The sequence below is a fragment of the Aspergillus nidulans genome, chromosome VII (assembly GCF_000011425.1).
Source record: "Aspergillus nidulans FGSC A4 chromosome VII".
Lineage (NCBI taxonomy): Eukaryota > Fungi > Ascomycota > Eurotiomycetes > Eurotiales > Aspergillaceae > Aspergillus > Aspergillus nidulans.
Window position 1 is genome coordinate 1,841,048 of NC_066263.1, and position 26,400 is coordinate 1,867,447.

General features: G+C 51.1%; 8 protein-coding genes across 8 annotated transcripts, besides 1 other annotated feature; 5 read left to right on the forward strand and 3 right to left on the reverse strand.

The window, feature by feature from the left end:
• Positions 1–26,400: part of a sequence feature (contig 1.28 1..98898(1)) that runs on past the window's edge.
• On the reverse strand, positions 954–3,161 carry ANIA_01790 (uncharacterized protein; the record flags this gene model as incomplete). The annotated part of the gene is made up of 3 exons (XM_654302.1): positions 954–1,183; positions 1,245–1,868; positions 2,036–3,161. The coding sequence occupies 3 exons, from the start codon at positions 3,159–3,161 to the stop codon at positions 954–956; spliced, it is 1,980 nt and encodes a 659-aa protein (XP_659394.1).
• On the reverse strand, positions 6,327–8,509 carry ANIA_01791 (uncharacterized protein; the record flags this gene model as incomplete). Its single annotated transcript, XM_654303.1, has 7 exons — positions 6,327–6,616; positions 6,755–6,770; positions 6,888–7,279; positions 7,331–7,437; positions 7,596–7,882; positions 8,099–8,127; positions 8,419–8,509. The coding sequence occupies 7 exons, from the start codon at positions 8,507–8,509 to the stop codon at positions 6,327–6,329; spliced, it is 1,212 nt and encodes a 403-aa protein (XP_659395.1).
• Positions 10,196–11,569, forward strand: ANIA_01792 (SGNH/GDSL hydrolase family protein; the record flags this gene model as incomplete). The annotated part of the gene is made up of 2 exons (XM_654304.2): positions 10,196–10,990; positions 11,072–11,569. The coding sequence occupies 2 exons, from the start codon at positions 10,196–10,198 to the stop codon at positions 11,300–11,302; spliced, it is 1,026 nt and encodes a 341-aa protein (XP_659396.1). The 3' UTR covers positions 11,303–11,569.
• ANIA_01793 (uncharacterized protein) lies at positions 11,917–12,645 on the forward strand (the record flags this gene model as incomplete). Its single annotated transcript, XM_654305.1, has 3 exons — positions 11,917–12,145; positions 12,207–12,480; positions 12,594–12,645. The coding sequence occupies 3 exons, from the start codon at positions 11,917–11,919 to the stop codon at positions 12,643–12,645; spliced, it is 555 nt and encodes a 184-aa protein (XP_659397.1).
• On the reverse strand, positions 13,030–14,820 carry ANIA_01794 (protein CYP682D1; the record flags this gene model as incomplete). Its single annotated transcript, XM_050612867.1, has 5 exons — positions 13,030–13,189; positions 13,243–13,406; positions 13,453–13,537; positions 13,589–14,480; positions 14,526–14,820. The coding sequence occupies 5 exons, from the start codon at positions 14,818–14,820 to the stop codon at positions 13,030–13,032; spliced, it is 1,596 nt and encodes a 531-aa protein (XP_050468733.1).
• Positions 17,031–19,124, forward strand: ANIA_01795 (cation diffusion facilitator family transporter). The gene is made up of 5 exons (XM_654307.2): positions 17,031–17,297; positions 17,350–17,396; positions 17,443–17,529; positions 17,589–17,897; positions 17,959–19,124. The coding sequence occupies exons 1-5, from the start codon at positions 17,219–17,221 to the stop codon at positions 18,937–18,939; spliced, it is 1,503 nt and encodes a 500-aa protein (XP_659399.1). The 5' UTR covers positions 17,031–17,218; the 3' UTR covers positions 18,940–19,124.
• ANIA_01796 (putative manganese ion homeostasis (Fr)) lies at positions 19,646–21,714 on the forward strand (the record flags this gene model as incomplete). Its single annotated transcript, XM_654308.1, has 2 exons — positions 19,646–19,975; positions 20,038–21,714. 2 exons carry the CDS (start codon positions 19,646–19,648, stop codon positions 21,712–21,714), a joined length of 2,007 nt encoding a protein of 668 aa, XP_659400.1.
• ANIA_01797 (sugar porter family MFS transporter) lies at positions 23,232–25,292 on the forward strand (the record flags this gene model as incomplete). The annotated part of the gene is made up of 3 exons (XM_654309.2): positions 23,232–23,683; positions 23,739–24,463; positions 24,577–25,292. Exons 1-3 carry the CDS (start codon positions 23,586–23,588, stop codon positions 25,290–25,292), a joined length of 1,539 nt encoding a protein of 512 aa, XP_659401.1. The 5' UTR covers positions 23,232–23,585.

Consider the following 26,400-nt stretch of genomic DNA (forward strand, 5'->3'; position numbering starts at 1 on the left):
AAGCCGCCCTATATCTACCAACCAGGCAGTTGGTCTGATAGCCCTGTAAAGTTCTGCGGGCCAGCCCGGCCCAGAGCAGTTTGATCCCTGAAGAGCCTTGATTGGCCCGTGCCTCTGGGGCGCAGTTATTAGCTTTGCCCCCAAGACATGGCTGCTGCCCTACAGCTCCTGGTTCCTCGAACCCTGGACGCTTGCTAGTTCAATTTTGCTATTGGATCCGCAACGCGACATTCCCCTTTTCATGAGAATGGGCATTGTACTTATGCACACTTATTGCATGCATTGTATGTTGTGTATGAGGCAGGAACAGCCCGCTCTAGTTGATGGAAACTAGGGTGCGGTGTAGAGACACGGCCGGTTTCTAGAGCCAAGGTACCAAGTTACCGCGTGGTGAGACACGTATGCATGAAGCATGCTGAAACACCACAAACACACGGCCAGGCCACATATTTCTGAGTTCGGCATTCATGATATCTTTCTGCCTTGGGCTAGGGCTACAGCGGTTACCTCGGGTGACACTGTCTAGCATTGAGACGACTAGAAAATGGTCCTGATCAGGCACCGGGTTCCTTCGTGTCTCTGATTCAATGACAACGTTAATCTAGCTAATCCTAGGGATATAAGTCATTCTCTCCGAGGACGGGTATTAGGGCAAGACGGGGGAAAGGCCTGGATGGTAGACATGCGTTTAGGTGCTAGGGTCTAAAAAATTTGCTGCATGTTTATGATAAATGTGGCGTGAGATACCTTCAATGGGTAGCTATCATAATGCTGGCAAAAAGCTGCTGGGAAATTATAAAGGCCAAGATAACAACACAAGGAAATGAGGGCTTTAAAGGGTCCAGCCCTCACTAGCCCTAAATTATTGACACGGCTGAAAAGGTTTCATGATGTACAAACACAAATCGTGGAGGAAGGAATTCTCTCGTTCCTGTTAGTCAGGCATTCATGTTTCATATCGCATTTCCATCAAAGTCGTTATCAGGCATGGTTTGCAACAAAGAGCGGACTATACCAACCAGGAAGTTGGATCTGGGCGCCTTGAGTGGAGGGGGTGACCACTGAGTCCATCCATTAGCCTTTGCCCGACCAAAAGCCCGCGCTGGATCTGAATTTGGACCGGCCGGCACCAGTTCTAGAACGGCAGCTGGTCCTAAGGTGAGGATGAAGTCGAGCCAGGCTCCTGCATCATGAATGTGGATCAGTACACAGCTATACAGGATAAGGCCAAGGACACAACTTACGAAGCATGCGCAGCTCCTCTCTCGCAGTATTAGGCGGTGTTTCTGCAGAGTCGAATACTCCATGTTGCCGCGCAAGACGAGTTTGCTTCCGGAGGCATTCCATCAGCTGTCCCATTGCTACCCAGATATCCACCATGTCCAAAAGCTGCTGTCTCGAGAGACCAGTGGCTGGATTTCCCTGCGCGAATCCGTCAGGAGGCGAAAACAGCACTGTGTTAAAGTCGGCAGGGTCTGGAGAAGTCCTGCAAACCTGCGGAAGCTCCAAAGCACCGGTTGTTCGTTGTCCCCGAAGCCACCGGCTTTGACCCTGGAAGTCGTTTTCACGGTCTTTTCGGTTTCCAAATAACTGGCAGAATATCCATACTCGCCAGATAGCTGCATCGACTCTTTCAGCGCGGGTATCGTACGGGTCGCGGAGACCAGCTACCATGTCCTTATTCAGGAGTGGCTCACAGTGGTCTTGGAGCAGGAACTTAATATTCGCTAGATGTATGAGATCCCGGGTGTAGTGGCGAAGATACAGATTGGCTGTGAATGCTTGGTTACCTGGTTTCTCGGTGTTACCACCCGCCTCCTTTATCTCGCGGAGCTCCCATGCGGGAGGGGAGATTTTTTTAGCGTGCCCTTCATGAGACCAAGCTCATCTGACTTAAACGCGAGGTAAGAAGCCTTGTTAACTAGGGCTAGTGAGAACAAGTCTGGTAGGTCGTCAACCTCTTGCATAATGCGGTGGAAAATTGAGTTCCCAGGATGTGGTGTCGTTGTAGCGTCCCCAGGAGTCAATGGCACACCGTCCAATTCGTACAAGCTGCAAACTGGACGGCGCAAGCTTGGATGATCCACTGGTGATCTGTCGCAGGTGGATCCCTGAATTGAAGGGCGCGCTGACTGGACGCTGTCTACTACCAGAACCTGGGTGTCTCTGATGAGGGACTCATCCACAGCTGCAGCGACAAGATTGTTGAGGTAGAGGGACATCCTCTCGTCCATCAGAACTGAGAGCACCCGCTTCATGCGGGTAATTGGAGTGGGAGGTGCTGCGCCAGCTGGACGTGGTTGCCTCTGAGTGTGTGGCTCTACTCTCACGAATGGAGTGGGTGGACGGTGAGCTGAGGCTGACGAAGGACGGATTGCCGGGTTCCGGTGACGAATTAGCTTTGCGGGCCAAAGGCGCTGAAATGCCCGTGTCAAAACACTGTTATGTCTCGCTTTAGAGCTGATATCCTTCGCCTCGTGAGAAAAGGTGGTTAACGGGACAGCTTCTGTTGGCGTTGAAGATACCTGGCGAGCAGTTTCCCGAGTGCTTTTTGCCAGAGATTCATGAGTCCGACCACTTGCAGAAGGCTGCTCGACATCGAGACAGAAAACGCAGATAGTAGAACTATTCGTTGGCTTAGTTGGACACCCAGGTCCATCAACGGCTTGGTTTGTGGCCACCACATTGCGAGGTCTCTCAAGCTCAGGGATGGCCATATCCAATCTTGAAAGTGGCGAGATGGGACTGAACACGTTGCCCCTGTCAACAGGCGGACTAGTTGTTCTCTGCATCCTCGAATCCCTGGAGAGAGACGGGGTTGGAGGAAGAGGTTTGGTGGCCAGTTGCGTATAGCTTGGGGGCTCAACATCTGGCAGGGATGACTGTACGCTTCTTCGAGGACGCAGAGGCCGGGGCGCCAACTCCTCATCTCTATTCTGGCCGTAGAAGAGCTTGCCGTATGCTGGTGGACCCATTGTCGTTGGTTCGTCCACGAGAGTAAGACTGGAGGCGACAGAGCTTGCTTCAATGCGTGGGCTGTTGATGCTGATGACGGTGCTATCAATGCTTGGTACTCGTATTTGTGATTGCTCATCAGATGCCTTATGCGGGTCTTTTGCCTGCAAGTCTTCAAGATAGAATAATTGGCAGGGACCGGCCATGATGTATTATGATTAAGATAACTAGGACATGTATGTAGAAAGACTCAGTACATGAAATGACGAGCAGTGAATTCAGCCGTAGAATGGCACTTCATATATACCCGGTCTGGTAGACCGGTCTATCCTCCTCAACTCCTGCCATGGGGTAGACTCCGGTCAATCGCTTTCCTTATTTCACAGTGTTCTATCGCTACACCTGATTAAAAGCAGCCTACCGCAAATATTGACCTTGCAATATTTCGGATCCCGCGGCACGGTTACAATCTATCAAAAGCAGATTCTAACCCCATACCACCTTTTCAGCGCCCAATCAGTTCTTTACTCATAGAAGCAAGAGAGTAAGCAGGCAGACAATTAGATTGTTCCTTACCTCGAAGGGTAACAGCCCAGGGTCGTTGCTGAAGCCAGCGTTGGCACTGCCTAGCACTAGCCAAGATGAGTGCGTAAATATGGAACAGCTGAGCGCTAAGGTCAGGAGGGGCAAAGCAGGGAGTGCATTGCCACCAAGTTGCTGCACGCTTCTCGGAAGACAAACCAAGACCTCCAACCCCATTGGTTCCTGATCTATAAAAATATCCCGTGCTGCATCCGGCCCGTTCCTTTCCGCCCCCTTCTCCACTCTTATACTTGTTTCCCTTCCCGGTTCAAACTCATCATTTAGACTGTCACCAACTATAGATCTGATAGGTGATCTTGTCAGCACTCTGAATTGTATAGTAGTTCGGATCATCGGGTTCTTCACCGCCAACACTGCAGACGAAACCTTACCCTATCAGGTATATACGTCAAACTGATTTTGGGGCGACCTTTTAAAAGATTAGGGGCCGATTCTTGCTATCAGTGGCCAAACGGACTGCCTTCTGAAACACGTAAATGTAAGTCAAGTCTTCCAGTTAACTGCTGCGGTAGCCTAGTACCTACATGACCTCATCCACAAGTTATCCATTGTCTTGTTTCGGATATACTTAAACCCAACTGTTGTAGAAGAATACCCGCTTAGGTGAAACATATCCAGCCAATATCCATTATAAACCGCAGCTATGTTGGTTCAACCATCTGGGCTGGCCATTATTGGCTTGCTTCTGTACCCGAGCACCAACGCTCGTGCTCGGCGAATTCTTGCTCTGGTCTAGGTCCCTTTGATGTCTCTCGTAAACCCTGCGCCTGTTTCAGGCATACATGACTGTTCCATGCCCATTCTATGCCCATTCCATTTCTGTTGGTCTATTGAGGGTTCCTGCCAGGTCTACTACTTACGGCTGTAGAGCCAGCATCCCTGGAGCATCAGTTAATTGTTTCATATACCGTCTGGGCCGACCATTAGCGGAGAGACTTACTAGTGTCTGTGATGTCAGGCTGCGACTATTCTATCTTAGTTTCATGTTGGCCTAAACATTATCCTGCTTCGGTTATCTGTCGAATTGGGCTGGTTTCATGTTGATGCAAGAAGCAGAACGCGTCCTTGCCAGGCTGCTGCAGTGCACCCTGCGACGAACTCAGGGTTATTGCCATGTAGGTAGGCTCGTTTCAAAGACTACTGCCCTACGTTAAATATTGCAAGTGCCTGTTTCAGAATTGCGGTACCTGCATATTGAAGTATACACAGCGGCGCACTGACCATTAACCAACTAACAGATGACCAATCGGACTGAAATAACAGTGTTAGGATGCAGGGCTACAGATCTGTCGCTTGCTAAAGTTCCTGAGAATCTACTTTTGCCCTCAACGATGTGATATTCTAAGTTCGTCGGTGTCTAGCGCTGCTCTGTATGAAGTCACATTTCAATCTGTTTTCGCCTCCAAGAGAAAGAGAATATGAACTCTTACACCCCATATATCCCAGTCTAAACATTAAGTCCTCTAGTCTACCCTCTTACAGTTACCAACACCGTATATTCTGCTCTCCAATCAATTCCTTAGTGGATCGTTATCTCTTCTCCCGCTAGCCCACATGAAAGTCACCTTTACCTACATCCTATACCTCTTTCTCTCCCTCCTTTCCAGCACCTCCTACCCCACCCCTAACACCTGCTCTGGAGACTGCTGGGCCCATGACCCGGGTTTATACCAACGCATCTCCGATGAAAAATACTTCCGCTTCTCAACCGGCTCTGGCATTTAGATCCGGCTCTGGCATTTAGATCCACAACGCTGATACCCTCTCTGGCCCTTGAAAAGCAGTGGGCGATGCCCTGTCCAGCGGCACTATTATAAATCATCCAGGTCGAACTAAATTATAGGCTCCAAATGTCCACTACGATCAGGCCACAAAAACCTACCACATGTACTATACCGTCTCAACACTCGGCTCTCGCAACAGCGTGATAGGGCTTACATCTCACCCAGTTTAATGCCCGAGAGCTGGACGGATCACGGCGCAGTTATTTACTCTACAAATGAGGACAGATACAATGCCATTGATGGGAACTGGGTCGAGATTGATGGTGTATCATATCTGAACTTTGGGTCGTAATGGGATGGGCTGTTTCAAGCCCCATCGTCATTTACACGGGATGAAGGTTCAAAGGAGGAGAGGCATGCTATGCATGTCGCCAAAGATACACTGAGCCATCTAGCCTACAATGCAACGGGGCATCATCGTATCGAAGCGACGTTTATCTTTCAACATAGGAGCTGGTATTACTTGCTCTTCTCGTCTGGGAGGGCATCCAAGTATGACACGACACTTCCCGCGCAGGGCGAGGAGTATAAATTCATGGTTTGCAGGTCCAGGACTGGGAGAGATGATTTTGTAATTTGACCTTCTTCTTGCTATATCTATGTCGACTAACGCTATTTACAGGTAGACAGACTTGGCAAATCCTGCCTGGAAAGCGGCGGCACAATCCTGCTTGCATCCCATGGAACTTCTATAGGGCTGGTGGCCAAGGCGTCTTGAAGGATAAGCAGCATGGGCTCGTACTCTATTACCACTATGCAGATAAAAATATTGGGCTCTCGACTCATCAGAATCAATTTGGGTGGAACACTCTACGGTGGGAGGACGGCTTGTTTGTCTTATGAACCTTAAGTGATTTTAGTCCCTATCATTTCAACAAATATTAGTTATTGGTTGAACCTTCGCACACTGATTCACGTAGAGAAAAGAAGAAACGTTCAAAGTGGCAATGTATTCAGTCTCTTGCGGTCATCTAATGTAACCGCTCAAAGTGCCTCGAGTACCAGCACCCAATCTGAATGTCCGTTTGCAGTAGGAGGTGTAAACAATTTGCTTCCTTTCCTCTCTGAGCAACGTTGAAACTGAAAAGGTTTATACTCCCCACTCAAGAGATCATACCAGCTCGCCGTAATGTTGGAAGACCTCAAGTCTGTCGTGGTAATCTCAAAGGGCTGTCCCGTAGGCGTATATACCATAATCCAGAGTCCGTCGCTGTCCCTCGTTGGCGTTATTCGTGCATCACCCACTCCAGCGTCCCCAACAATGATATCTTGTGCTGGGATGCAGTCGTTATATGTGCTACTACTTATATCCAAAACAGCCTTCTGGATGAATTGCATCTGGCCTGATCCCGGCACAACCAGATCACTCATCCACTAATCGCTGAGCCCTGTCTCGTCTGACGCGAACAAACCCGGAATCGCCATTTGCTATATAGAGTTTGCGCCGTATGTCACGTCTGCTGCTCCAGAGAAGACCTTTCCCAGAATTAGCCAGGATTCCTACCCAGTCTCGCTAGTTATTGTCCTAGAGGCGTGTCAACTTACAGCCTGCCAACTCCCAATCCTCACATCACTCGCATTCCAGACCACATTCGCACTCTTCCCATTGGTATACCGATTCTCGTAGTGAGGCTCATTATCGTTCACCGGTCTTCCTCCCGTGGCATACATCCGCTCAACAGTCTCCCAACCTCTTCGGCAATTCCACGACGGAATCGGCGAGTTAGGTGCATAGTCCGTATGTCCAGACTGGCTTGCATCTAGAGTAAGCCATGAACTATCTTCGAAGAACGCCGACGCGAGAGCTAGCGGTCCACCGCTGAACCAATGGTTTGTGGGATGGATGGTTAGCAGTGGTTTCGATGACAGAGAGGAGATTGCTTCTCGCTCCCCATTGACGATCCCGTATACCATTGCGTCATAAACGGGGTTATAGTCTATTACCTCATACGTTGGGATGCGCCGCCTCTGCTGTAGTCATCCCTTACAGCGGTATGGGTTTGTGTCTCCGACGAGGGTCTTAGGAGAGGTAAGGGTACGACTGCCAATGAAACGTCCGAAGTCGTAGGCGGTTGTGCTGTTTAGCACGCCAGGGCTGTTGCCTGTGTTCCATTAACTTCTTCATCGCAAGCTAGACGGGAGAACGGAGGAGACATGGCTAAGCACGATTATCGTGTACAAACTTTCCCCAGCTCGGAACCAGACATTCTGATCCCCTTGCTCCACGCCAGCATCATAATCTCATCTACATACGCCCAATAGTGCTCATTCAGCCCTGTTACGTCTACATCTTTAGATGGGAGATCGCCGTTCCGGTTCGGACTGTCAATGCCAATCTGCGTGAACCCCACGGCTAGCACGACGTTAATCCCTTCGGCCGCTTGGTTGGATAGATAGGTCTCGGCTTCGGTGTAGTTGAGGCGATGTAAGAGTAGCCATGCTGTGTCGGCCTGCCAGAAGAAGGGAGATCCACTGGCGTCTTGGAGGAAACGATTGTTAGGGGAAGGTGTCAGAGCGTAGGAGGCGGGAACTCTCCACGCCTTGCTAACAAAGTTAGGGTAAGGGTAAGGATTAGAAATGCCGTCTTTAGCATCTTATGGCTGTCTGAGTAATTCTGATGAAGAAGTGGAACCTGAGATCTCTATTCTTTTTTAGAGATACCGTGATGGTATCTGAGTGACCAACTAGGGTACTGGCCAAATTCCCACCAATTGGCGGCTCTGGCCTACTGTGACCCAGCATTCAGGCTAAAATACCTTTTCCTCTAGTAAGTTTGAGCAGAATTCTGCGGGGAAGGTTGTATTTCTAAACTTATGCACATTTTGTTAGAGCGAAATCCGTAGCCGCAGTTGCTAGGTCACTCGTACACTCTTCACTTTAGCTAACTATTCAACCAGCGTTTCTATCACTCTATTCGGTATCTTATAACGCATTTTCGCGGTCAGTCTTCTATTCTTTAAGCTCGCCTATCCATTGCTGCTTTAAAGTCAAATCATAGAATACATCTTTAATAATCGTCAAACCTGTCCTGCTGAACACTCCTTTGAAAGAAAACATACACAATATATCTACTCACTCTGAATGCCAGCACCTCGTCGGCTCAATAGCACTAACTGCCACCGCGCCTGAGGACAGGTCCCGGTCGCATATGAATAAACAATTGACATGCTTTGTGCAGCGTTTTGGCTTTTAGACTATCAATTACTGATTAATGGTTGCTGCTCGAAACAGTTAGATTTAGGAGATATTGTGGCAAAGACTCGACTCGTCGAAGGAGCTTCAGAAGGGCATGGGAGCCCTGTACAAGACGCGATCTTACCCTTCTGACGGCCTATTTAAGGTTCTTGGACAAGAGCACGGGAAGCACACGAAGCTTCCTCTACATATTCACCATTGTCAGATGAACTGGAATCATGACTGCGTCGCAGATACACTAGAAATCAAGGAGCAACTCAACATGAGAGAGGCGCAGTAAATGCCAGAGGAGCAGCGCCAGCCGGTGCGAAACGTGGCCGCCAGGGGAGCGCAAAGCAAGAAGGAGGGCTGAGAGGACTGAGAAATGAGGGCGCAGGTGATGAAAAGCTAGGGTTTTCAAGAGTTCTTCCAGGCTGTCCCATAACTAGTATATCTACTCTAGTTGGATTCAGACACTTGCACCTTACCTGCCCACCTCCCCCTCAAGAGCCTATAGAGGCTTCACCCATTAGTATTCACAATATCGCCCAATACTGAGGAAGTTGCTCCATTTTTCGTCTTCATTTACTGTGCTTGGACAATCCAAGGCGGCCACATCCTCCTAACCAGCACGAGGCTGCATTGACAATTCTCCAGAAAGTCACCGCGTCAGGCTCCAGGGAATGTCAATTCATCTCCAGCTAGAGAGAGATAATATGATTGCAAAGTGGCCGTCTTCTTCGTCCAAGGCTTGACTGAATTAATACGTTCATTGGGGCTGTCAAGAATGACTATAAATATTTACTCCAACTAGGATGATTCGGTAAAGTTTCCTCTGATCATCTACTACCTCGCGGGTAGACTTCTGCATCGGCGTTGGAGATCTATTTATGTACATGCTAGGGCTTTTCTGAGCCCACCAGCAGAAGGAACTATAAACGTTTAGCCGAGCCGTTACCGCATGGTGCCGAACTGTGTGCATTGGCGATTCCCAAGCAGAATTCATTACATGGAATAGCCCTGAACTGTGTATAATCGAGCTCGCAGGCTAAAATACATCATTTTGCATGTATGATTAGGTAAAAAGCCTATAATTTGGGGAAATGGGGATGATTTTCCGGGTGTGATCCCCTTTTGTTGTCCGGCCAGTGAGGGGATTTCGCGGGCGTTTCCGCCGATCTCTAATGAGATTATGTGGAAAGCAAGACAAAACAAAGTTTGATGCTGGCTGCTTGAATTCTTCCGGGCAGTGTCGTATCCCTTGGAACTAGACGAACAACGTCATAGGCCCTAACCCCGCAATTGCAGGGAAACCCGAGCCCTAACTTCTGCACCGGACATACTACACCGGGCTCCCGGGTATCTATTCACCGAGACCCGGGGTCCCTCTATGCGGGGTACGCGAAGATAGTTCCAATTCAGCCTGAACAGTACACAGTACACAGGAAACCTGTAGATCCCTTTCCCCGCCGCATATAGCGGTCTGCCTGCAATACTTCCACCAACCACCATCATGGAGATCATCCGTATCACCGAGAGCTGCAGGGCAAACAAGCTTCCAGCCCACTTTGCTCTTGTATTTGGAATAACCGAGGAATATGGTTCAGTCCTATAAGATCTGCGCGTATCCTATCGAAACTCGTTCTCAATCCGCTCACTCAGTTAGATTCCCGTCAAAAATGAAGTCCACTCTTGGCTCCCTAGTGCTTGCGCTGGTCACCGCAGCGTCCAGTGCACCGACAACGCTGCACCACCAAGGCCTCCTTCGCAGGTTCTCCTCGCTTGTCGTCTTCGGCGATAGCTACACCGACAACGGGGTCTACTCCTACATCCCGCCTGTCGCGCCGCAGTCCAACGAGACTAGCACCGGCGGCCGCGTCTGGCCCAGCTATGTGCAGCAATATAGCGGCGTTAACCTATACGACTATGCGGTCTCGGGGGCCGTCTGTGACTCCGTGATTGCCAACACCGAGCGCAGCGGGATTAAGCAGGACCAGATGTCCAGCTTTCTTACGGATAACAGCTACAGAGATAATCGCACCGGGTCTCGCGCGCTGATCAATCCCTCCGACGAGACCGTCTACGCAATTTGGATCGGAACCAATGATCTAGGATACGGCGGGTTCCTGACCGAAGTACAGCCGGACGGGATGCCGCTGACGTATTTTACGGACTGCGTGTATGAGCAGCTCGACCGGTTACATGCCGTCGGCGCACGCGCGTTCGTGCTGATGAATATCGCGCCCTTGGATCTCTGTCCAGAGTATGCGCGGCCTGAGAACGGCGGAGACGAGACCGGACAGTTCTGGTCGAACAAGGCCGGGTATGATACGAACGTCACCCGGTCAAGTGAGAAGATGAGGCAGTACTTCACTATGGTGAACGAGGTCTTTGAGTACCGGACGCCGTTTGAGCTGCTTTTGGCGAACAGGTATCCGGGAAGCCGGTTCGCGGTTTACGACGTGCATGCCTTGGTTGGTTCACCTCTTCCTTTCTTACCTATTCCCCAGGATATGGATGGAAGAGCATAGCTAATATTGAGTTCAAAACTGCAGATGACTGATATCTGGGAGAACCCAGGAAATTACCTCAACGGGACTGTGCCATATAATGTCACGAGCTCGGTCTACCAGTGCGGCGATGCGTGTTCGGCCAGCGAGGTCCGCGACAGCTATATGTGGTATGACGAGCTGCATCCATCGGAGCAGACGGATCGCATTGTTGCGCGGGAGTTTGTGAACGTTGTCCGAGGGGAGACCAAGTGGGCTAGGTTCTGGAGGAGCTAGAACGATCACATATAGCTTACTCGTCTAATATGGCTCGACGCAACATCTTCTATCTTGCCTTAGAGCACGACGGACTGTAGGTCAGAGAACGGAGTGGGCAAGACGCACGGAGTTAGGGTTGCAGTATGATCAGAAGCCCTTACGATGTGGACAGGAAATGACCCAAGACATTTCCAGAGCACGCGGATAGAGTGAAAGATTTAATGTATACCAAATTACAAGAGCTATTTTTGCCGACGAAACGGATAAATGGACCGTACTGGCGGCGGATACGACATATATCTTTGCGTATCAACGATCGCTGCCCCAGAGAGACGGCCGTGCTACTGGCATCAACAGCTTCAACACCAAAAGCTCTTACAATCTTTATAGCACATGTCTATGTACCAAAGAAGCATAGGTGCTTGCTGATATAAAAACTCATATACTGCAGACAGCGGAGCGATTCATGAGCTCGGCTCGAGTGGGGCTGAATATAATTTTGACTCCATCGACCGAATTCCACACTGGTGGGTACCATGAACGAGATTGGTCTCCCCTCCTTTAATCCACCTCCCTGTCTCTGTAAGCACTTCTTCATCTCTCCCACTTGAGAAGCCATGGTAAGCAACACGATGACTCCTCCAACAACCCTCCCCACAGCTCTCCACCCGCGGGCCGCCCATATCACACAATCCGTCCACGAATACCTGGAAGGAACATACCCCTTTTCGTCTCCAGAAACGAAGTATGCTTTTTATGAAATGGACTTCCCCCGTTTTATGGCCCTCTTAGCACCCAGTGGCCGGATAGAGCGGCTCGAGAGCGCGGCGCTCTTTGTCTCTCTGACGGCGATTTTAGACGGTACTGTGCCATCTATCCCTTATTGCAACTTGCTGTACGGATATTAACACGGGGTAAACAGATGCATTCAGCCAAATGTCCATCTCCGAGTCTAGGCAGATCGGAGCCAAGCTACTGGATATCATGCGGGGCGTTGCGCTGGCTGACGTCCTGAACCCCCTAGAAAAGATCCTTGGCAAGGTTGTTGAGGATATGAACGCGCAAAGCCCTGAACTTGCCAAGGATGTGCTTGATGGTGCCGTTGCTTTATTTCTTGCGCAGACGGACAAAGCACGGTTGGAAATTACGCAATTGGATGAGTATTTTGAGTTTCAGTTTAGGGATGTGGGTGGTGAGTATGTATCTAACAGTCTGATGTGTGGCATTGGGGCTAAAAGGCTGACTGAATTATGGCGGAAGATTCTTCATAGCGCTAATCCGCTTCGTGAATGATATTGTTCTCTCACAGTCTGAGCGGGCCAAGTTCAACAGCCTCGAGAAAACGACGATCCGACTTTTGATCATTGCAAATGATATCCTCTCCTGGGAAAAAGAACTCAAAGAAGCGACCGAGAGCAACGAGGAAGGCGCCGCTTTGTGTTCAGTTGTCCCGATCCTGGCCAGAAATCTGGGCATAGGGTTTAATGGAGCGAAGCGGGTGCTTTGGACTGCTGCCAGGGAGTTGGAAGGGCAGATGGAGGGGTTGGCACGGGATTCCGGGGCTTTATCTAACGAGGGAGAGAGGTATGTCCAGGCTTTGAAGTACCTGGCCAGTGGGAATGAAGAGTGGAGTCGAACAACGAGCCGGTACCGGGTTGAGTAGGGCAGAGGGCGTATTATTGGGTTGGCATCAAGCTGCGTTTATGAAACACATGCAAGAAGTCTGCTATTCGAGATCGGGGCTCCTACCGGATCAAAACGCGAACACCCTTGCTTCCCTCCTCGGCGAATCCAAGGAACAGATCGTGGGCAAGGGTCACGTCATCGCGCGTAGTCTCGTACAGCTCCATGTTCACCTTGCGAACAACGTGAGGGAGGCAAAGGAGGATCTCAGATTTGGCCAAGCTGTCCATTGTTAGGCATTCATAGATCAGTGTAGAAGCAGGAAAAAGACATACTTCATGCCAACACACTGTCGCGAGCCCTTGGTGAAGGATACCATGTACTTCTCGAGGTACTTGCGCTTCTCTGGATCCAACCATCGCTCAGGTATGAATTCGTGGGAGTCGGGGAAGATCTCCTCGTTGTGGTGGATCAAAACGCTGGTCATGCCCACCGGGGTCTAAATCGTTAGCCAATGCTTTCGGTGCAAATACCACTGAACTTACTCCTGCTGGGATCGACCACTCCTTGAACTTGAGGTCGCGGTCAGGAGCGATACGTTGCAATCTTGAGCTCGAACCATAGGACAGTCTGGAGGATCCATTAGCTTTTTCGGACAGCTTGCGTATACAGAGTATTTACCGAAGTCCCTCGAGCATAACAGAAGTCAAGTACGGCATCTTCTCAAAGTCCACGAGAGTCGCCGTCTGGTCCGGATCCAATCTGTTCAACTCCTCTTTGAGTGCGTTCATTTTGTCCGGATTCTCCAGAAGATAGTACATCGTCCACGTCAACATCTTCCCCGTCGTTTCCGATCCGGCTCCAATCACAGCTTGAACCTCGCGTGCCAGCCGGTCGGGAGTCTTCAGCTCTTTCGGAAGGTTGCTGGTAAGGACGTCATGGAAGAATGTTGGATGATCGAACTGATTCTTGACCTCCTCATAGCCCCGCTCCTTCTGCTCTTCCATGATTCTCTGCACGATCCGGTTGCAGCGGTCCTGAAACTGGAAAACCAAACCCATGCCTGGATAGATGCGAGAGAGTAACCACGGCGGCAGCGAGTTGAGGAGAGCGCCCGACCACGGAAAGGCCTTGAGATACACGCCGTTTTTCACGCTCCAGGCCAGCGTATCGCTCCAGTCAGGGATGAAGTCCGGTTCGTCGAGGTAATGGAATCCCACTCCCATGGAGTAGTCAGAAACTACATCTGTCGCGAAACAGGTAAAGGCATGCTGTAGGTTGATCGGAGTTTGTGTGCCCTTGTATGCCTGGAGGCGCTCGATCAGTTTGTTCACCAGCGCTTGGACGAGCGGCTCTTGTTTGCGCGCGCGAGTAATCGAAAAGTATGGGTTCATGTTCGACCGGATGACCCGGTGGTGGTAATGGTCCACCGTCGCGATCGAGCTGCCGGCAACAGGGAACTGTTTGGTAAAATATTCATATTTATTCCGTGGGCTATCGCGCGAGTAGAGGACTTCGTAGTAATCGGGGTCGTTGATGTGCAGTTCGTGTGGGCTGATGCGGACAATGGGTCCTGTCCTGGTTAGCTTTGTCGTATTTACCTCGACCAGAGGCATACCGTATTTCTCATGCATTTTCGCGATCTCAAACGTATATTTTCCCCATTTGAACGCATCATAGTAAGTCTCATACCATAGCGTCGCGGCTGCCAGCTTTGGGCCGGGAAATTTGGCCAGCGGCGACAGCCATAGCCGATAGATCACCAGGCTGACCACATAGGCGACCCAGGCGAGGAAGATATAAGGCACAAGATGAAGCATCCTTGACTTCGATGGCTTCTGCAGCTTTTGCGACTTGCTGCTGGCAGGAAACGCACCTTCAAATAATCGCAGAAAGCCCCCCTTCTCCAACATTTTCTCCAACCGTGTGATTTCCCTGTGCCCCATCTTCCATGAGCTGCCCGCTTCTTAGCCACTAGCTAGCGGCTCTAGCTGCATTGCAGCGGCAGTATCGGAGCGCCGCTATTCGTTCGAGTAATGCTAGTTTGGGTTGGTGAAACAGCCAGTTCACTAGTGACAGCATGCTGAATACAGACTCGCGCTCATTTGCCGGTTCTCAATGCCATTGTCAAACGGTGGGATCCTTCGCGGCTGGAGTGGTTCGCCGTTAAAAAACCCTAGGCATCTTGCCCCCTTTCCTGGCCCGTGCAAGTCTGCGGTCACCGCAATAGAGTATCACTTGTTCTTTTAACTCCGGCTCTACTCCGGAGTATAAACCATGACCCACCTGTCGCAACCCAGCGCCCCATCGTTCCAGAGGCAGGCGCAATGCCAATTACCAGTCAAAAAAATAGAGTTCACCTAGCTGACTGATCGGCGACCAGGTTAAGTAAACCTCTATAAAGACGGTGAGCATGGGTGCTGTCCAGTGAGCCTCTTAGGGCTACTACTGAATCTAAGATTTCAACTAACAGACGTACAGGGCCAGCGGGAAGCTCCACGGAATCTCTCGCATTCAGCATCCTAAATTATCAGGTACGGCCCACCTTGACTCCATTTCAAACGTCCAGAAACCAGCCTACAGCTAGATACGAGATCTGGCGTTCGGCTTCTCGAATTGCCGGTATTGACGGAGTAGAATGGGCGGCGATGCCATGCGTATCGGCGGGGGAACTATATGCTTGTATGCAGCCGCTCACAAAGACGTCAATTTTCGCCAATGGCCCTCCAGCCCAATGACAAGCAAGAACAAGAGCAGCTCGACCTCGTAAGACGAACCGGGAGGACCATCATGCAATGTAACGGGTGTGTCTAGCACTCCCATATCTGTGACCTCACGCTGGGAGGATTATTGTACCGAGCGGCTGTCAAACCAGAAATACAGCAGATCCTCGATCTAGGAACGAAAACCGGAACGTGGGGACTGGATATGGCAGATTACGGCATATAGCGCATATCCCGTCTTTAGGCGACACTTGCTCAACTCATGGCGACCTCTTTCCCAAGGCCACTGTTACCGGTTTGTCTCGCGCTCGACCTCAACATACTGGCTGTTGACCGTCGGTTGTAGGAATGGACCTGAGCCTCATTCAACCTAGATGGTAAATTGAGAACGGAATTTTCCCCTGCATAACCTGCCGACCAAAATTGCGAGGATCCCTTCTAATTGCAAATTTGAAACCGACGACTCTGAATTGGATTGGAATTTTCGCATCCTTTCGACTACATGCACATGCAAGGCATCGAAGGATTCGTTGAGAGACTTTCACAGACTATTTAGGCAGTCCCACGACAACCTTAACCGGCGCGGTTGGTTTGAGATCTGCGACTTCACAGTCGGCATCTTTTCCGACGACGATTCTGCGGAAGAAGCGACAAGCCTGCAGCGCCGGTGAGTCCTGTTTGAAGCAAGCAAAAAGTTTAGTAAGCAGTTCAGCGTCGCCTAGAGCTATAAACAGCGGATGATCGACGCGGCATTCAGGGACGTCCAAGAGGAAATCTACAAGGTACCGTTTTCTCCGTGGCAAAGACCCAAATCTCAAGGAGCTGGGTAGGTTCCAGCAAGCCAATATGCTAGAGGCTTTGGATGCGTACTCGCTGGCTCTAAAGACCCGGTTGTGGGCTGAGTGGTGAAAGGAAGTCCAGCTGCTCTTGACGAGCGTACGCAAGGAGTTGGATCGGAACCTGCATATATCCTGCAGGGTGAATGTAGTCTTCGAACGAAGGGACTGAGCCTATTCATTTCGCATGCAACGCGGGCAATAATGGTTGATTGTTGTGCTCCGTCTGTATATACCACAGTGCGACTTCGTGCAGTGAGTGCCACGGAAGGTCCCACCTCGGATATGACGCAATCCGGATGGCGAGAGGCGACAAAATATGCCGGTTACGCGGGGCCGTAGATATTAGGCGATGGGATCGGACGGCGAGAGCTGGTAGGTAGAGAAAACAACACAAAAGGAAGACCTAGAGCTGTAGTCTGTGCTAGTAATGCACGAAGTGGGTGCTGCATTCGTAGTGAGTGGTGGGAAAGGCCGAGACTTTTGAGAGTAGCAGAACGCAGAAAAAGTCCGCGCCACTTCTCTGGCTTGAAACCATCCATCTGCTCTCCAAGATTCCTTCAACTCCCTTTGATTCCTCATTCCTCATTTCTGATCCTGCATTCCTCTTCTCTCCTCATGTATCCTTTGTATCGCCTCCACAGCCATCAATCTCCTTTTTAATACCTAACTGTTTGGGATAACGGTGTCAGCCCGTCCTTGGTTGTCTTTCTGCTCTCGCCTTTCAGGAAGGCTCCGCGTCGCAAACCATCATGGGCCTCTCGAAAACCAACAGGATTATGATCCTGTTGGTCATTGATACGGCGTTCTTTTTGCTGGAATTGATTGCTGGTTTGGCACCCTAGGTTTTGGCATCCGCCCGTCTACTTATACCCTCTACCAGGTTACTCCGTCCACTCGCTTGCCCTCGTCGCGGATTCGTTTCATATGGTACGACTCATCGAACCTACTCTCTACATATCCTGACACGCTCTAGCTGAATGATGTGATCTCGTTGCTCGTCGGATTGTGGGCTGTCAAAGTGGCCAACCGCGAAACGTCATCCAAGATGTACACCTACGGAGTGAGTGTCGTCCCTTCCTACCCCGCCCTGTTGGAATCCGGCCTGACTGTTGGATACAGTGGCAACGGGCCGAAACCCTGGGTGCGCTAGTCAATGGTGTATTTCTCGTTGCTTTGTCTTTATCTATTTTCCTCGAAGCGATACAAAGATTGGTTGAGCCACAGGAGGTCAGGAACCCCAAGCTTGTCTGCGGAGTGGGATGCGCCGGATTGCTGTCGAACATCCTGGGACTGGTTCTGTTTCACGATCATTCGCACGGCCACGGCCACGGACATGGACACTCTCATGAGGATGCGGAGGGCGTTGATGCCGCGGAGCAAGGCCAGGTCCACGATCACGGCCACTCGCATGCGGGGCGCGATGTAGCGGTAAGGCTACCTTTCGGCACATTTCTATGCAAGCAATGCGCTCAGTCTGACTCGTTCATAGGGCGCAATAACTGAACCCACCGCCGCTTATTCCCGGCGACGGACAATTGACAGCCAGCACCGCAGCTCTCGCCGAGGCTTTGAAGATATTGGCGGCCACCCGGCTAGCATGAGGCAGGACATAATTTTCGCGGCTAACCGAAACAAATTTCCCGATGAGGACGACAGCTATGAGTCAGATGAACGCGCGGAGGACGGTGCGGGAGATAATGGCGGGCCTACTGAACGGTCGACGCTGTTAGGCCACACGGACCGAGCAGCCAATTATACAGACGAGCACGCTCCTGTTAGGGACCAAACGAAGAAAGACCCTCACGAGACTCACAACCACGCTCAGCCTAAGCCCAAGGACAAAAAGCACGGCCATGATCTCAACATGCGAGGAGTCTTTCTCCACGTCATGGGGGACGCCCTAGGCAACATTGGCGTCATCCTGTCTGCTCTTGTTATCTGGCTGACCGATTATTCTTGGAGATTTTATGTGGACCCTGGTATATCGCTCGTTATCACGGTGATTATTCTGGCGTCAGCAATTCCTCTCTGCAAAGCTGCCTCTCGCATCCTGTTGCAGGCCGTGCCACATGGATTAAGCATTGACCACATCAAGGAAGATATTGAGAGCCTTCCTGGTGTCAAAGGGTCTCACCATCTCCATGTATGGCAGCTCAGTGACACTAAGACTGTCGCTTCGATCCATATCCAAGTGGACACCGAGATCAAAGGCGAGGGTTCTGAGCGTTACATGCACCTTGCCAAGCAAGTAAGACAATGCTTACACGCCTATGGCATCCAGTCATCAACCATCCAGCCAGAGTTTCCTCGCGACAGTGATACAGAAGACAACCAGGTGGGCTCAGCTCACCTGCCATCGGGCAGTCCCAGCCGCACCCCAAGTATTCGAGACGGCGATCCTCAGGCCTGCCTGTTAGAATGCGGCGATGAGTGCGCCGGCGGTCACTGCTGTCCCACAAAGCCCACCTAGAGTCCTCTACATCCGTTATCTTTTGGCCTATTTATACTCTTGTCTTATTACTAGCTGTTTCCAAAAGAGCCTGCCCCGACCTTGCATTGTTTATACCCCATTCCTCAACTGTGTCAAATTACTCCTGTTGCGTCATATGACTACTTATAGATAGCCTAATGCTACGCATGATACCTACTCTGAGATATTCTGCACCGTCACCATTGCTTTTAGGCCGTCGAGGATAGTTGACTTGCGCTTGGATTGGGACCGTGATCAGTTTTGACCGCACCATGGAATAGTGAGCAAACCGTATGGAAATTTTGGATATGTCTGATAATCTAAAGTCAGTTCACAAATTCAGAACCGGTCTTCCCTAACAGAGTACAAGTGTTGGTTAACCAAGCGTAGATAAATAGTCTCACGTGACTAGGCCCTGTCGATCGTTGAGGCTCCCTCCCTGAATCCCAGCTATTTCGGGGTCGAGACCTGGAGGCTTCCCCGTGCCACGACTCATCTTTTATGGCTCCGTCCTCAGCCATTTCAACCATCTACTACCCTTGAACACGATGTCGTCGCTTACCCAGTAACGTACTTGCAGTAATCATAACAAGCTGTCACAACGGGCTTTCGAACGACTCCCTTTAACCAGCAAAGTGGCCTCCCGACATCCGCGGAGCAATGTGCCGACCTTGAGCGCCTTTCACCACCCGGTTGAGCTTCGACCATGAGTTATTCTTACCTACCTACGAGCACCCATGCTTACGGTCCTGCTCGTCGAGAGATTACCTCGTCCGGTATTCTCCAATCCATACATGATGCGCTGCCGCACTGGGTTTCGCAAAGGATGTCGTCGGTCGTCCACACGGCGTCGAATCAGTTGGAAAAGTACAAGAGTCGGACTGAGCTGAAAGCGCTCACATTGAGAATAATACGAACCCTCTTTACGGTCACAAATGGACTGATCATTATATGGATATGGACGCTATGGTGGGGAGAGCGGACCGTGTTCCGCGACAGTGTAGATGCGTGCGCTTGGGACGCTTGGGAGAAATGGGTGAGCTTGTCGCGGGCATTATTCATTGAGGTAATGGAACAATGCTGATGTTTCTTATTTAGCCGAGCAATGCTAGACCTCATCATGTCGCCTTCATTGCAGACCCGCAGCTCGTTGATCCGCACACTTACCCCGACCGCCCGTGGCCTCTGTCTACCCTCACCATCAAATTTACAGACCAGTACATGCGTCGCTCTTTCTCGTCAATACAACACACGCTGGACCCGGACTCGGTGTTATTCCTAGGTGACCTCTTTGATGGCGGAAGGGAATGGTCGACTTCCCGCAGCAGCAGCCCAGAAGAGCGTTGGAGACAATACAACGATGATTTTTGGAAGAAGGAATTCCATCGCTTTGTTAAAATCTTCCTTGGTCCGTGGAGTAGCCAGGAGACACAGTCTACGAACTCGCGAGGTCGGAGATTGATCGCCAGCTTGCCGGGCAATCACGACCAGGGTTTCGGCTCGGGGGTCCAGCTACCAGTCCGCGATCGCTTTCAGAACTTCTTTGGCAAGGGAAATCGAGTGGACGTTATAGGGAATCATACGTTCGTCTCTGTAGATACTGTTTCGTTGAGTGCGATGGACCAACCAGATCCCCGTACTGGAAGTACGGGTGGTGGAAACGGAGATGGCGACCGGCCAAACCAGGAGATCTGGCAAGAGCCGGAAGATTTTCTGAATGCCATGAAGGTACACCGCGGTCGCGCCGAGGCGGACGAACTGCGTTTCATGGGGGAACCAAGAAAGGGTCGGCTGTTCAAGCATGAAGTTTCCGAAGTCTCAAAGCCTTCGATATACCGAGAAGATGACCCAGAGATTATCGGATTTCCGGCTATCCTTCTGTCGCACGTGCCGTTGTACCGCAAGCCAGCCACGCCTTGTGGACCACTCAGAGAGCGATATCCTCCCTCCGCAGATGGCTTAGAAGAGGACGAGCAAAACGCGCTTAAGATCAGTGGCGGATATCAGTATCAGAATGTCTTGACTAAGACAATCTCTAACGACATAGTGTCCAAGATTGGGCCCAACCTAGTCCAGGTATACTCTGGCGATGACCATGATTACTGCGAGATCTCCCACCGCGAGTTCAGCGGTTCGCCGAAAGAGATCACTGTTAAGAGTATATCGTGGGCAATGGGGGTCCGGAAACCAGGCTTTGTCCTGACAAGTCTCTGGAATCCTATCGACCCTACCACCGGGACCTCCATCGAGTCTTCCAGCCCTGGAAGCACCATCCAAAACCACCTCTGCCTCCTCCCCGACCAACTTTCCATCTTCATCTACTACGGCGTCATCCTAGCATTCACCCTTACCGTTCTTCTCGTGCGAGCCGTCATCCTCGCTCTCCGCCGCACCGAATCTACAACCCCGGAACCTATCCTTCCGCTCACCGAAAACCCCGTAATCCGCACCCGCAGCCGAGCTGTTTCGCATACATCCTCTTCGAGCATCCCAAACACCGCCTTCATCAAACCAGGCGGGCTAGCTAGCCGCGCGACGAATAATTACAATCCCCGCTATTCCCCGCCACACTCGTATAATGACCCCTCGGCCTACCCCAGCTCTGACTACATTGGGGAAACCGATACATCGAAATGGAAGCCGAGCCACGCGGATCGCGCGCGGCGCGGAAGTGAGACGCTTTTTGGACGGGCGTGGACAGAGTTCACCCGCTCGGTCGAGAACGTTGCTAGGGTTGCGCTGGCGTGGTATTTCTTTTTGATTTGGATGTGGTGAGATTTCTTGACAAGGCGTTATCATCGTGCATATGAAGTTCTTGTCCTTGCATAGTTGGATTTATCTAGAATAGTCCCTCATTATATCCTCTTTTTCTTTTTCTTTCTTTTTTTTTTTTTTCTTAAGTTTACCTGTTGATCTTAAGCCTTCCCTTCTCATTTGTGCGGGATTTTTCTTTCTGGCTTCGGGCGCTTTGAGTTTCAAACTCTAGAGCTATCGACCTCGTCTTTCTGTCTACGTCACGGTCCGGTTCCATCTCTCTTATCCGTGGCCACTTCTTGGTGGCGAATAACTCAACAACACCCCATGAAAATGACAAGCGAGAGAAGAAAGCTAGATAGATAGCACGAGTATCTACTACTGTACAGAGTAGACCTGCAAGTGCTCAAATAACCCGTGACCTTTTGTGCTGCGCCACTACTATCCCAATAGCTTCCACAATTCAAGGAGACAAGCTACCATTGCTCAACCATCCACCAATGATGGTTTAAATGTTTTAGCACGACGCTAGATAATTTCCTGGCGAAGCTTAACAGCCACGGTGTTAATCGCTAACCTTGACCCAGTTAGGGACGGGAAAATCTCGGCGAAGTGAACTCTCTGCTACAGATTCGTTTCAGATCTCAGCTAATAATGCACCGATCTCTCAACACCCCTTTCTTATCCGTACATCGCATGGGATTTCTCGAACTCGGAAACTGCCGTCGTGGCGATAATGGCATGCAGAGGGCCAGGGGCGACTGTTGGCTAAAAATAATGACTTCCTGATCATGAGGGATCGAGGAATGCGAGTGTTGACTCCGTTGGCCCACAGACCGGATCGAGATCTCGTTCAAAACAGCGGCCTGGTCGAGTCGGTGTCGTAGTCTAAGACTTGCCGACCAACGGTTTCGGGGCCGAAATCTGGGGACTCGGTACTGTCGACCCGGTTTTTCATGAAATCCCTCATAATTCTATTTTGCGTAGAGGACAATGGTGTTGTTGAGAGGGTACATTCGATGTTCAAGTTGTGTGTGGTAGAGGAGCAGATGGTGGTAAAGCTCGTGACTCTGAAAAAGACCTCAGGTTGACCGCTTGCGGCTTCTCGCCTCTTCTCACCTCACCTTGCTCGCTTTCTACTTTGCCTCTCCCCTATTCTGTCTTCCGTATTCCGCAAAGCAATGCCGATCTTGCTCGCAGGTGCCACCCCAGATCCAGGTCTTCTCTCCGCGACCGGCACCGGCTCCCTCCCCAGTGCCCGCCCGTGTTACTGACTCGCTGTGTGAACGTTGGCCAACAATCCCGGTCATTCGGGCAACTTCCGTGTCTTTGCCCGCTTCTGTACAGCCTCGATCCGGTACCTGGCCCTGGCTGATTGGGCCAAATGCCGACCGAGTCGCCACTGCATCTCACCGACGGCCTTGCCCGGTGTTCCAGAGTGGTTTTGTCCCGTGGTAGCGACCCCGGACCCGTGCCTTGACTCTGGCTAGTGAGCGCAAAAAAGGGAAGGTATTTTGCAAATCCTCTCCGCGATTCCTCCACAATGGGATGATTCCCACGATGCCTGGCATTCATGGAGTGGGCTCCAGAGACATTATCGCCTTTCGTGCGCTAGTTGGCATTGACAGGCCACTCACCGGTTCCGTCTTGACTACTGGACGATTGTGGCGGGTTGGCGGTTTCTGTTTGCGTCGTCGAGCTTTCCCCATCGTACCCCCGGCCGGGCATGGTCAACTCCTGGCTGTTTCCTCCGCATCTCTGGTCGGGATATAAAAGACTACCCCGTGCCCACTGGTGGAGAGAATGTTGATCGTCTTGTTTTGCTTCCCCTCCATTATTCTTCCCCGCCGCCGGCCTATATCATTGTTTATCTGTTAGCGTCTTCGTTCATCATGGGCTTTATGCTTAGGAAGCCTGATGATGCAGCGGGCTCTGCGGCCCCTGCTATCCTGATCGGCCTGTTTGTGGCCTTTGGTGGCGTCTTGTACGGGTGAGTATCTTGTTCCTTCCGTTGGTCAACATTGGGTCTCCCTAACATGCTCTAGCTATGATACTGGTACTATCAGCGGCATTCTCGCCATGAAATACTGGCGGAGGCAGTTCTCTACCGGCTACGTTAACCCCAACGACCATATCCCCGACGTCACCTCCTCCCAGTCCTCGATGATCGTTTCTCTCCTGTCCGCCGGTACCTTCTTCGGTGCCCTCACGGCCGCCCCAGTTGCTGATTACTTTGGTCGCCGCATTGCCATGATCCTCGACTGTTTTGTATTTTGCTTCGGAGTGGTCTTGCAGACAGCAGCCACCGCCATTCCCTTGTTCGTTGCTGGACGTTTCTTCGCCGGGTTTGGCGTTGGATTGCTCTCCGCAACAGTTCCTTTATACCAGTCTGAGACGGCTCCCAAGTGGATCCGTGGCACTATTGTCGGTGCTTATCAGCTTGCGATCACTATCGGTCTACTCCTTGCCGCTATTGTCAACAACTCTACAAAAGACCGCAATGACACCGGTTGCTACCGCATTCCCGTCGCGGTTCAATTCGCCTGGGCCATCATCCTGGTTGTGGGAATGATCATCCTCCCTGAAACCCCGAGATTCCTGATCAAACAAGACAACCATGAGGCTGCTATCAAGTCTCTTGCCCGTCTTCGTCGTCTGGACATCAACGATCTCGCTGTTGTCGAAGAACTTGAAGAGATTAAGGCAAACCATGAATATGAGCTCAGCGTTGGCAAAGCCAGTTACCTTGAGATACTCCGCGGGTCCATTGGTAAGCGTCTGGCAACAGGCTGCGCTGTCCAGGCACTTCAGCAGTTGGCTGGTGTAAACTTCATCTGTTCGTACCCTTATCCCTAACCAGAAGGCTCGCAATGTCTCTAACAGTCACAGTTTACTACGGAACGACATTCTTCCAACACTCTGGCATTAACAACAGCTTTGTCATTACCTTGATAACGAACATCGTCAATGTAGTTTCAACCCTACCCGGACTTTGGATGGTCGAGAAATGGGGCCGTCGCCCGCTGCTACTTTTTGGCGCCGTCGGTATGTGCGTCAGCCAGTTCATTGTGGCTATTGTCGGCACAACCACCGACTCCGGCGTCGCAAACAAGGTCCTTATCGCTTTCGTCTGCGTTTACATCTTCTTCTTCGCGTCCTCATGGGGACCGGTCGCGTGGGTTGTCACTGGTGAGCTCTTCCCGCTCAAGGCTCGCGCCAAGTGTCTCTCTATCACTACTGCTGCGAACTGGCTGCTTAACTGGGCGATCGCCTACGCCACCCCATATATGGTCGACTCTGGTCCGGGAAATGCCAACCTCCAGTCAAAGGTGTTTTTCATCTGGGGAGGATTCTGCTTGATTGCTGGAATATTTGTCTGGACCTGCATCTACGAGACCAAGGGTCTTACCCTTGAGGAGGTCGATGAACTTTACGCCAAGGTTCCCGTTGCCTGGCGCTCTAAAGGCTTTGTTCCGTCCGTGCATTACACAGACGTGCGCGACGTTGCTGCTGGGCGTAAGGGTAGTGGCTTGGCTGAATTAGAGGCGGACGCCCAGGCCAAGCAGATCTCGGAGCATGTCGAGAAAGCTTCGGTCTAAATCTGCCCACGTCAGCCTTCTCTCTTTTACCACTGTTAGTACTTCTTAGATTTAGAGCGCGCTGTACAAGATAAACTATGAATGTTACGTCATTATCACCATCACCGCCACTGCGCTTGTATATTCCGCCGGCCCTGACTTGCATAGTTCCCTGACCTGCATAGTTCGTTTAAAAAAATGAATATCTAGATCGACCAATTATCACCTCGGTTGGTTTGGTTTGGTTTGGTTTGGTTTTATTATTTAACGTCACTCGGCGGATCACGGGGCCCACGTGATCTGCGGCCTCCCAGGGGGCATCTGGACGTGCTGTCTAAACAGAACTCCCTAAAACTAGCTAGATACAGGTTTGAAGCAGCAACTATGGACAATATATGTTGGAAATGAGCGGAAGAAGCATCCGGCGCTACCCTGGCCTGGTCTTCGAGGGCAGATGCCCGTTTTGACTACCTATAGATTGGGGGGAGGGGCCGTACCCTTTATCCAGGTAGATGTGTGGACTGTCGCACTATCAAGCGCTCCGGCGGGCCCAGTTCGGGCATATATCCTTGAAGAAGGATGATTCTTGCACGATGCGGCTGAATTCTTCAGCCCCGGCAGCTGTACTTAAGAGCCAGTCTATTGTTTTTGACGGGCCGTCCCTTATGCATCTCCATCTATCTTTCCAGCGCTTTCTGGTGTATGGGCAGAAGAAGAAGTGTACTGGGGTCTTGGTCTTGCCACAAGAGCAGCTCTCCAGGTAGTCTGAGTGGTTGAAGCGCTGGTGGTATGCCGTAAAGTCTCCGTGGCCTGTACGGGCGGCGACGAGTCGGCCAAGTACCCAACGGGGAAGCTTGTGCTCGCGGGTGCGGCTTTCCTTTGTATGGGGTCTGATATCCAGGGTCTTGTAGGCTTGGGGTGCCTTACTAGCATATGCTGTATATGCCTCTGTACGAAGCCACTGTTTTGCCTCCCGTCGTAGGTATGCAGGGGATGGGGGGATGTTAGGGCTGTATATAGAGGACCCAAGCTTTGCAAGCTTGAATGCCAGCTCGTTCCCAGCAATCCCAGAATGGCCTGCGAAAAAGGCGGACTTGAAGGGGCTTCCGTGGCCTGGTTAGGATTGAGG